Genomic DNA, 12,643 nt, shown 5'->3' with positions numbered 1-12,643 from the left:
AGTAAGCGAGGATTTAATTACTGAGTTTGAACTGATTAAATATTTAAATTTGAAAATTTAATTTAAAATTAAAATTAAATTTAAATCTTTAAATAATTTAAATAAATGCTTAAATAAATGCTGCTGGTGTTTTATTTTCATTCATTTTCTGTTACATTTAATTTAGCAGTAATACTTTCCTTAATCCAGTAATAATAATAATGATGATAATAATAATAATAATAATAATAATAATAATAATAATAATAAGTAGAAGAAGAATTATCACTATAATAAATGAAATAACATTTGGAAATTTCAGTTTTATAAAATTATATTTAATTTATTTGGATTTTTAATATGAATTAATATATTTAAATTCCATTTAGTGAGTTTGAACTGATTAAATATTTTGATTTGTAACTAAATATTGAAATAAATTCTGGTTTTATTTTGAATCTTTGATAACTTTAATATTACATGAAGTCATTTAGCAGCAATAGAATTCCTTGATCCCATAATAAACATAATAATAATAATAATTGTTATTATATTAATACATTTATATTAATCTCTAAAATACAATACACCTAATAAATTATACTCACATTTAATTTTTTTCAGAAATAAACATTATTACATTTAAATAAATAAGATCACAACTTCAGTACACATATTTTAAAAGTGTGGTTTCTATTTATTTATTTATTACTTATTTATTCAAAGTATTTTTTGCCAAGAAAAGGAATTGCCAAGTAATACTTTGAAGATGAATATCTAAAAACTGAAGTTGCCTTTTTTTATTGTAAAATAAACTACAATAATTTTTATTTTATTAGCTTAAAGTTTAAAATTAATCGTTTTTGAGAAATATCTTTTAAATACTTGATGCTACTTTTTATTGATAATTATAGTTTTCATTTTATAGTAATAACAATTTAATCATAATTTATTTATACAAATACAATAATATTTTTACACACACTTTTTCTTTCTGTGAACACATTTTTGGGTTAATTGTGCTGGGTCAAAGGGTTGTTCGAGGTCATTCAAACACGCAGTTGTGTTGCCCATGCTTGGTCAAAAGAGCAGGGTTTTCCCAGTCTATGGGTTTTCCACGATTGAATATTTGGGTTGGGTTATTTTGACCCAAACGCTTTATCAAGTTTTCCACCTCATGGAACTTTCTGGATTCATCATCATCACTCACCATCTGACGGTCACGCAGCTCACAACAAGCGGGATTATAAGGTAAGCTATAATAAATATGAATACACCTCTATTTGTTTGTAGTCATGTTAAAAGTTTACCGATTTCATTTTTAAACTCGGTTTCTGATCTGTCAATGTGCGGGTTTAGTGTTTATTGAATAAATTAGAGCGAGATATGAAATTATATGCTAGCTATAAATACGGTGTAAATCCGTATACTGTATGGCTTTGTTATGTTTTATCAATATTTAGTCATTAAATATTAAAATTGACCTTTTAATGGCATATTTTTTCTCAAGCAAATGTTTAAAATGTGTTAGATCAATCGACAGATCCATCATTTGGCATTTTCGCGCTTTTTTCCACTGAGGTAACTTTAACCGCGTTATTTAATTCCACATTAATTAGCCTACCATACTGATTTGTTATATTATTTTTTTCGTAACGGTGTTTTGGTATATGGAAAGTTATATTTATTCTCTGGTTTACAGGTTACTTCTATTTTATGAATGCTGAAGTGCTGCTTTATAAACATGGAAAGCTGAACATGAACATGCCGTCTGGTTTATTTTTTAATAAATCAATGGACAAGTCGCAGTTCTGTCTTGAGTAACAGTAGTTAAAATCAGAAATTACAATAAGGTACATTTTACAATTGTTGGTTTGTGTAAATAGCGTAATATAATTGCGCGAATGTAAAAATCATCCTGAATATTGATTAAAAAGAAGTAAAATAGCGCTCCCTCAGCTACTTGCGTCTTCTCAATTTAATTCAAATGTGCTTTATTAGCGTGACTATACTAAAAAAATCTGTTAAAATTCGATTAATACAAACACAAATAAGAAAAAGGCTAATATGACTATTAAAAAAGAAAATAAATAACAACAGTAATAACAACAAAATAATATAAAACACAACTATATATATATACTGTATATAGGCGGTTCGTTAATTAATAAAGGGTCTAAGCCGAAAAGAAAATGAATAAATGAATGAACAACAATATATACACACATATGAAAATATGGCACACAAAATTGTTGGTCCTTCACTTTTGTCCAGGCCAGTTTCATTAGTTTACATGTTTAATGCTTTTGTTGAACCACAATTCGAAAGCAAACTTTGATTTTCATTAGTTTATTTACAGTAATTTTTAATTAATCATTACTTTTTCAGTTTCAAGTCATTTCAGGGGCCATTGTTGTAGTTGTTCTTTCTTTATGCACACACACACACACACACACACACACACATATATATATATATATATATATATATAGAAATCTGCTCTCTGTTAAACAGAAATTGGGGAAAAAATAAACAGGGGGGCTATATATATATATATATATATATATATATATATATATATATATATATATATATATATATATATGCCTTTTATATCTAATTCTTCTAATTGTTTTTTATCTGAAATTTCTTTCTAGATATGTGAGATTGTTGCTGGTGCACATGGACAGGGATAGCAGCTTCACCTGATTAATAGCTATAAGTTATAATAGGTAAGTTATATTTAAAATTCAGTTACCATTAGATTCAGTTTGTCTATATTTGTGTGTAATGATTGATGTAACCACTGTGTCAACATGTTCTTATTGTGTTTTTTTATTTCAGGATGTGGAGGAGAGTTTACCTTTATTAGAAGACTGCAGTAAACTGTAGGTCAGTTCTGGTTTTCCACATTGTGTTTTAGGAATTGTCTTTGCATTTTAAAAGTCATTAATCATAGTTGGCACATTATAAAACACAATGCAGTTTAATAAAGGTGTACACATCCCTCCAGAGGAGACAAGTATACCTGGTCGTGTAAAAGGTCTTGAGAGCATGTGTGGTTAAGCATGTGTGGTACTCGTAAGCTCTTTAAAGGAATAAAGTAGTTTTTACAGGAAAAGCTGTTTCAGTTTGTTCTTTTGATTATGAGATCAATTCTTCTTTTTGTTTATATGCTAAAACCGTCCTGGCTGCACATTTTGCTTTCACATTATACAAGAAATGATGGACAGTCTGTAAAAGTTCTGTTTGAGTTTTTGTACTCTAATAAGGGTGCAAACCTTCATACATTTCTGAGGGAAATAGTTTAAGAGTTTTTATTTATTTATTTATTTTAATTCAGTTTTTTTTACTTAAAGCTTAGAGGTAAATGAAAAAGTCAGTATCAAAGATATGAACGTTGAATTTTTGATTAGTTTGATTAATTGGCTTGTTCAGAACAATAATGGGAAATATACTGACTGTACATTTGTCCAGAAAACAAGATTCAAGTGCATAATTAAACCAGAAATGGTAAAATGTTTTGTTTTAGAATTCAGTTTTAATGACCTTTGAGGAAATTTTCAAAGTTTTTGAGAAACCTAAGCTGTAAATTGTTACCAGAAATGAAAAAAGCTTACAAATGATCTCAGAATTATTTCACTTTAATGAATGTAACATGTGAGTGTTTATTTGTCTGGGGTGGGGTGGATGAAATATGATATGTTAAATCCATCAAAATAGAAAAGAAATGTGAAAACAAATAAAATAGTGCAGTTTGTGTTGTGTAGTTCTTTAAAAAATAATAAAAAATGTATATTTTTGAATGATTGTTGTTTACTATTATTAGTAATGTTGTTAAATGCAAAAGGTAGGAAGGCAGTTAGACAACAAATGTTTAAGTTGTATTTTAATCCAGGACCTCATGAAACCAAATAAAATATTATGTCAAATAAACTCTTAAATGATCTCTTAATATTTTACCTGCTCCATCTGCTGATGGAAAATTAATGCACGGTTGAACTTTACTCTAAAAACTCTGGGTTGACTCAACATTGGATCAAATAAATCAGCATTTCTCATTTAGCTCTGCACATTTTGTTTCCCTTTCTGTTTGTTCAAATATGACCATAAGTGCCCTCCAAAGTGGACATCACTCTGATTTCTGTTTAAAATGAATATATATATATATATATTTCACTTAAAGGGCATTTTAGTGTGTGGTATGTGAATTTACATTGTGTTTACAGAGGTAAATTATGTCATACTTCACGCTTCTCTAGTAAGAAGACAATGCAGTATACAATACCTGTGAATGAGTGAATTAAGGATAGAACACATTTCATGTATGTACCCGTCACAATAATATATGGACTTATCATGCAAAACTTGAAGATGACCTCAAGAGTTTTTTGCCATTGCAATAAATATTTACTAATTCACAAACAACGTTAAAAAGCCACTTTACATTGACATAACATTCTACCTCACCGGTGTCAAGGTTTATAATTAGACATTTACCTAATAGTATATATAATAGGACATTTACCTTTTTAATATTCATTAATTTTCAGCTTAGTCCTTTTATTAATCTGGGGTCGCCACAGCGGAATAAACCGCCAACTTATCCAGCACATGTTTTATGCAGCAGATGCCCTTCCAGCTGCAACCCATCTCTGGGAAACATCACTCATTCCCACTCATACACTACAGACAATTTAGCCTTCTCAATTCACCTGTACCACATGTGTTTGGACTGTGAGGGAAACCGGAGCACCCGGAGGAAACCCACTCGAACGCAGGGAGAACATGCAAACTCCACACAGAAATGCCACCTTACCCAGCTGTGGCTCGAACCAGCGACCTTCTTGGTGTGAGGCGACAGCACTACCTACTGCGCCACTGCGTGACCATCCTTTTTAATACTGAATTACAGAATCTAAATAACCTTAAGAATGATACACATTTTAAAGTGTTTATGGCTATTTGCATTATTATGCTGTTATATAATCATTATATAATCAGTCGCATAAAATGATCTCAAAATGACAATAATATCGATTATTACAGCAATTTCGGTGACAGAATATTGCACAACTAAAATTCCTTATCAGGTGACAGGTGCTCATCTATCAAGCTGGTAGTGTTAAAGAGGAAAGACATGAAAATATGAAGACCGTTGTTTTTTGTGGTGTACCACAGGGCTCTGTTCTGGGCCTGTTGTTGTTCTCATTAAATCAGCTTACTCCGAGTCATATTTTTCAAAAGTACAATATTCCATGTCATTTTATTGTTACTCTAGTCTTCTGACTGAGTTTCCATCTTAGTTTTGGTCACTTTAGATCTTAATTTATAAACAATGAACGAGTCCAATCTGCTTTTATTACTTTGACAATCAATTAGTTATATAATCTGCTGACATCATACACGTGTAAAAACTTTAAGAGGGATTTTTGATAGTAGACCAGATTTTGACAAGCAAATCATCATTATTGTGAAGTTTAAATTTGTTTTATCAGACTAGGAGGCTGTCATTAAGTCTTTTATCACTTCTAAGCTCAACAATTGTAATTTACTGAATCTTACTGTGTCTAAATCTTGTCTACCAGTGCTGCCAGCTTGCTAGAAATAATTCAAACTTAAAATATTGTGCACTGGCTGCAAGTGGAATCTCATATCACATTTAAGGTGTTGCTGTTTGTTTAAAGAAGACTTCATGGTCAAGCTATATAATTATAACTTGCAATATAAATATATTACAGATCTCTTGTTTTCATAGTAACTGCTGACATTACAAACTATAGGAGTGTTATGTTCTTTGAGCCTAGATCTCATCTTAAATCATAAGGAGGTATTTCGATTTTTGGCCCTAGATCGTGACTTATCTTATATTGGAAGCTTCAAATCTTATCTTAAGATTTAGTGCTGATCGAAGTACACTAATTAAGCACATGTATAGGCATAGGCATATATATCCTAACAAAATGGCACTCATGTAAAAGTAGAAAGTTCTCCTTTTCAATATTGCTTAAGACAGAAGTACTCCATTTTTAATTTACTTTAAAAGTAAAAATACGTATTGATGAAAGGTTATTTTGCATGAAAATTGTATAATCTAAACTTGTCATACTCTGATAGTCATAATGTGAAAAGGTTTATAAATAAGCAGTAATATTTTTAATCATAAAGCCTATTAAAATAAAACCTAATGAACAAAAAAAAGTGTTAAAGTGTGTGCAGACACACTGAAATGTGCAATATTTACTGACAAATAATGTTAGCACTGCTAAAGTAAGGTTTAGAGCATATTACAGCTCCATATCACTCCGCTGAATGATTATCTCACAGCCACAACAGTCAAAAATCACATCAGAACACAACAGGAGGCTGTGGAGGAAACTAGTGCTACACACAGGAGCAGTTTAAGGACAGAAATCTGACAGTCTCAAATACAACACCTCAGCAGTGCATTTAAGTGGAAAATCTGGCACTCGGGGTGTCCATTTATAATCACTAGTCATAGGCTTAAATTGTAAGATTTTTAGGTGTAGTTTTTGGTTTATTGTGCTGATAAAGAGCAACGAATTTAAAGGATTTCTGAGTTAATTAAAGGTACAAATTTGTAGCATGAACTAGCTAATGAGAAACATAATTTTATAAGTATCATATGGGTTTTGTGCATTTGGAGTGTTACAGTTAGTGCTTTGAGGCCTTTTAACTTTTGTTAAGGGATGTTTTCATCCACTCTGGGGTGATTTCGTGTCCTAATTTGGTCATAACTTTCTCTGTGTGTTAACTAGCAAAATGATTTCTGGTGACAAATTTAATTAAAATGCTGTGATTTTTATTTTAAACTCAACGATATGCTTTGGGCAAATTTACTACCATTTTGTTATGTTCGGGATGAAAACGTCCACTGAATTAAACTGCTGTAAAAATGAATGTTTGTTCACATTTTTTTGCATAAATCTGTTCATCAAACTCAGTCCTGATCAAAAATACTGAATTGTAGGATTTTAACCCCTTTAATTGCCAAATTCAGAATCAGAATCAGTTTTATTGCCAAGTGTGCTTCACACACACACAAGGAATTTGTTTTGGCTGCAGAAGCTTCCAGTGTACATAAAGAGACAAGTGACAACACAAAATAAATAAATATGAAAAATAAGAAAGACGATAAACATTAAACAGAGATGCAGCTAGTCAAAAGTCTGGATGTTGAATTGTGTGTTATAAATATACAGGTTATAAGGTGCTGTGTACAAGTGTGTATGAGAAAGTATTGCACATATTTATTGCACAGTAGGGGGATATTTAACTGTTCATAAGGTAGACAGCCTGAGGAAAGAAACTTTTCCTGTGTCTGGCTGTTTTTGTGCTTGGTGCTCTGAAGCGCCGACCAGACGGTAACAGTTCGAACAGGTAGTGTGCTGGGTGTGAGGGGTCCAGAGTGATTTTGCGAGCCCTTTTACTCACTCTGGAAGAGTACAGTTCTCTGTACACTAGGGAAATTCATAAATGATGTCACTTATTTGGTGGCAAAACACAGAAAAATTACGTATTTTCAATATAAAAAGTCATTTTTTTACTTGGACATGTGAATCAACATTGCCTTTGATGCATTGTTTTTAATTCATTTATTTTCTCCCTATTTTACTGTTGGTTGGCTGTTTTGCCTTATTGACTTCCATTGTAACCACATTTCTTTAATTGCAAAACCATGACAGCATATAAGCATGCATGTTTGATTGTTGGTGGTTTTCCCTGTTAGGAGGTGATAGTTTGCATGTTCTCCCTGCTTTCGCGTGAGTTTCCTCCACAGTCCAAACACATGCGGTACAGGTGAATTGGGTATGCTAAATTGGCCGTAGTGTATGTGTGTGAATAAGTGTGTAAGTGTTTCCCAGTGATGGGTTGCAGCTGAAAGGGCATCTGCTGTTTAAAACAAATGCTGGATAAGTTGGCGGTTCATTCCACTGTGGCGACCCCAGATTTATAAAGGGACTAAGCTGAAAAGAAAATGAATGAATGAATCATCAGTTGGCACCGTTAACCCTTTAGATAAGCCTTTGCAAAAAAAGCTTTTTTGTAGTTTATATGAAGTATAACAGCTAATTAAAGTGTGTGTGTGTGTGTGTGTCTGTGTGAGAGTGACACTTACCTTGATGTGTCTGAGAAAATCTAAATATGCATCTCAGCTCTCAGAACTACATGGAGTAAATACAATTCAACTCAATTCCTCTTGATTTCTCTAGCGCTTTCACAATGTAGACTGTGTCAAAACAGCTGAACATAGAAGATCATAGTGAATTAAAACAGTGTCAGTCCAGTGTTCAGAGTTTTGTTCAGTTTAGTTCAGTTCAGTGTGGTTTAATATTCACTGCTGAGAGTCCAAACACTGAAGAGCAAATCCATCCATGTGGAGAAACACAAGGCCCAAACCAAGCAAGCCAGTGGCGACAGTGGAGGAACAAACTTCACCAATTGACCAAAGTGAAAAAACCTGGAGAGAAACCAGGCTCAGTTGCGCACGACCATTTCTTCTCTGGCCAAACGTCTTGTGCAAAGCTGCAGTCTAGGCGCTGTAGGTTGGAGAACGCTGGACGTCCATCGTGGAGACGCTGTGGGAGAGGTCACCGGCTGGTGTATAGGATGACCCACACGATCAATGCTGAGACTCGTCTGTCACTGGGGTCTTTCAGTCTCATGCTCTCCACTCCTCCATGACCACCACAGCAGCTGCTCAGGATACGGCCTGGTCCAGGATTATGGAAACCTTGGTGATAATAAAAACAGACTAACATAAGCGCAGATGCCGTTCACATTGTTATGTCTTTGGGAAGTGTTCCCGGCTCCGGTTGCCCTCAATAATGTAGACGCACAATCCTTTAGAGCATTTGGATTTCTAAAGCATTTGTGTTTTATGTGCATGCTAATGCTAAGAGATGTGTCTTTCGTTTTAAACTGACAGACTGTGTATGAAAACGAAGACTGTGTATTTATGCACCAGCAAATGTGCTTATAATGGCAGTCAATGGGGGCAAAAACAGCCACCAACAGTAAATCAGGGAGAAACAATGCAAATCTAGCAATGCATCAAAGCCAATGTTGTTACTGATCGTTCACATGTTCAAGACTGTGCTAAAAGGTCAAAATAATCCAGTCCACAGTTACATTTATATTGAAAATAGATCATTTTGAGTGTGTGTTTTCACCAATTCAGTGACATCATTTATGAACATGGCAATTAAAGAGTTAAAATCCTGTAATTTCTAAACAATTTAGTAGTTTTGATCAGGACTGAGGTTAATGAACAGATTTATTTGAAAAAAAAGGAAAAATATATTAATCTGATGCATTTTTCACAGCAGTTTCATTTAGTTTTCATCCCGAACATTACAAAAGGGTGTACATTTGAACAGCGCACAAGGGTTAACTTTCAGGAATATAGTTACAGCTATGATTTGACCTGAGCTGTAGCGCCGCCTGCTGTGCGTTACTTGAAACACAAGACACCAATTAGAGATCAGGCGTTTGACTGATTATACATGTGCATTATACATTATATCCATAATTTATGAAATGTCTAATAATCTCCTAATTTCATCTGGTTTAGATATTTAGCGTGTTTTGTTGAGACACGTCATCATTCCTCGCCTGCTGAGACTGTTATCCGTAGAAATAGAAAAACTGGAAGTAGAAGGAGCGGCTGCCCGTTTTAAACTAGACGTGCGGGGTGGGAGGGGTTTCATGACCCAGACGCGGTCTCTGATTGGCTGATATATTATTTTTATTATTATAAAAAATAGATATAGGGAAAATAAGAATAAAAATGAGATGTAATATAAATTAATAAATGGAAGCTTATTAAGACGAAAACTTTTAAATGGCGAGTAAAAATAAATAAATTTACAATCATAAAATTGTAATATTTTAATAAATAAAGCCACAACTAGCAGCTTCTTTGTAAGAATATAATGTGGAGGAATCATGCAAATCTTTACACTCCTAATAATAATAATGATGATGATAATAATAATAATGATGATAATAAAACGTTGAGTTAACAGTTGATAAAATAAAACATTTTGGTGTAAAAATCAACTTAAAGATGCTTTTGTGCCATGTTCAGTTTCTGTGGACGTTAAAGGCTACTTACTGAGTAAATAACCTTTATTTTTAAGAGTGTAAACACAATTTAGCAATCAGGGCGTGGTGTTATAGATGCTTTTTCTCATAAAGAATAATAACCACATAAAGAAAATATTCATAAAACTAAAACTTTTAATTAATAATTAAAATTAATTAAATACAAATTAATAATAAATAATGTTAAATAATAACCCCCAAACAATTATTAAACATAGGCTTAAGTATATAATTCTACTTTCATTTTTTACTGTACTCTTTCAGCTTTGTGTGTATTGTTTACAGTGTTAATTAAGGTTACTTATAAAAGTCATAAATTGTTTTACGTCACTTTTTAATGCAAATAAATGTATTGGTTACTTTTTAAGGAAAGTAATGTGAAAGTATTTGTTATGACAAATGTAATAATTTAATTAAAATTAATTGAATTTAAATATTAACTTTTTTCCTTACACTGATTAATTATATATATATGTTTTTGATTTATTTTTGGCCTTTTTTAAGTAGATAGGACAGTATTTTAGACAGGAAACAAAGTGAGAGAGAGAGAGAGAGGGAGAGAGAGAGAGAGAGAGAGAGAGAGAGGGAGAGAGAGAGAGAGAGAGAGAGGGAGAGAGAGAGAGAGAGAGAGAGAGAGGGAGAGAGAGAGAGAGAGAGAGAGAGAGAGAGAGAGAGAGAGAGAGAGAGAGAGAGAGAGAGAGAGAGGGTAAGGACGGGAAATGTCCTGAAATCGGGATTCAAACTCAAGACGGCCTGAAGCCTGGAGACTAATTATTTCACAAAATATTCTGGATGCCAAGTGTCGTGTGGTTTATGTTACTTTTCTCAGCACTGATCAATCTCTGCTGTTTACGATTACTAAGTAAATTCAGGTTTTATAGAGATTTCTAAAGTATTTGTTTCTTGTTACTACTGTGATATGTATACATGAAAATAATTAAGCTTTTAACAAATAAACAGGTAAAGTCATGCATTACTTTCAGAAATAAGTATTTGAGTTCATTCATTCATTTATTCATTCATTTTCAATTTTCTTCAGTCGCAGGGGCAGCAGTCTTATGAGAGAACCCCAGACTTCCCTTTCCCGAGACCCCCAGACATATCCTCCAGCTCCTCCGGGGAGATCCGGAGGCGTTCCCAGGCCAGCCGAGAGGTATAGTCCCTCCAGCATGTCCTGGGTCTTACCCGAGGTCTCCTCCCGGTGGGACATGCCTGGAACACCTCCCTAGGTAGGCATCCAGGAGGCATCCGAAACAGATGCCTGAGCCACCTCAGCTGACTTCTCTGGATGTGGAGGAGTAGCGGCTCTACTCTGAACTCCTCCCAGGTGTCAGAGCTCCTCACCCTATCCATAAGGGCGCGTCCTGCCACCCTGTGAAGGAAACTCATTTCAGCAGCTTGTATCTGAGATCTTGTCCTTTCGATCATGACACAAAGCTCATGAGCATAGGTGAGAGTAGGAACGTAGATTGACCGGTAAATCGAGAGCTTTGCCTTTGGGCTCAGCTCCTTCTTTACCACAACAGACCGATACATCAACCGCATTACTGCTGCTGCACCGATCCACCTGTCAATCTCACACTCCATCCTTCCCTCACTCGTGAACAAAACCCCAAGATACTTGAACTCCTCCACCTGGGGTAAGGACTTTCCTCCAACCTGGAGATGGCAAACCACCTTTTTCCGGTGGAGCACCATGGCCTCGGACATACACCAAACAAACCGCCCCAGTGCATGCTGCAGGTCCATGTTCGATGAAGCCAACAGAACAACATATTCTGCAAATAACAGAGACAAAATCATGTGGTCGCCGAACTGGACCCCCTCCAGCCCAAGGCTTATGAACAGAATTGGTGACAGAGCCGCCCTGCCGGAGTCCAACATGCACTGGAAACAAGTCTGGCTTATTGCCGCCAATGCGAACTAAACTTAGGTATTTGAGTTACTTTTTAAAAATTGTAATGCGAGTTACTTCTTAGTTTAATGAATTAGCTTTTAAATAATAAATAGCTGAATTAAAATGAGCTTGAATCAAAAAATACTAAAGTAGCAAACACATTAAACTTTCATTAATCTGTTTATACGGCATATATAGCCAGGGGTGGATTAAGTGATTTTGCAATTCCATATAATTCTTACAGTGTAGATAAAGTAACGCAAAAGTAACGTAACGTAACGCATTACTAGTTACTTTTTGGAGGCTTTAACTAAATATTTAGCATTACAAAACACTGCTATCAAACCAAAACTACAGAAGTCCTAAGAGGCCATGCATTCACGTCTTAATTTTCTCGTGATTTCGACATAACAAAAAGATGTTTTCTCGTTATCACGACACGTTTTTTGCGCTTTTATGTACTTATATATTTATTATCATTATTCCCGTTGTGGACCATCAGGCGCCCCCTAGAGGCAGCGCCCGGTTTTGCGTCACACAGAACAGCGTTATAACATTAGCCGACCGCATTAGCAGCTCAATGGTGCGGCGTCCGTGTGTTTATTAAATCATCTGGCGTCTGTAAGAGTGCTTCAGGGA

At 34.2% G+C, this 12,643-nt stretch overlaps 1 protein-coding gene across 1 annotated transcript in view; it reads left to right on the top strand.

Moving 5' to 3' along the window:
- Positions 1-12,556: 12,556 nt before the first annotated feature.
- The window catches only part of dnajb12b (DnaJ heat shock protein family (Hsp40) member B12b), a 34,297-nt gene continuing 34,210 nt past the window's right edge, over positions 12,557-12,643 (top strand). Inside the window, exon 1 of the mRNA XM_056469841.1 lies at positions 12,557-12,643. This exon is cut by the window's right edge and continues 132 nt beyond it. Coding sequence (XP_056325816.1) covers position 12,643 — 1 coding nt within the window. The 5' untranslated portion in view covers positions 12,557-12,642.

This window comes from Danio aesculapii, chromosome 12, assembly GCF_903798145.1.
Source record: "Danio aesculapii chromosome 12, fDanAes4.1, whole genome shotgun sequence".
Lineage (NCBI taxonomy): Eukaryota > Metazoa > Chordata > Actinopteri > Cypriniformes > Danionidae > Danio > Danio aesculapii.
This window is presented reverse-complemented; position numbering and strand designations above follow the sequence as displayed.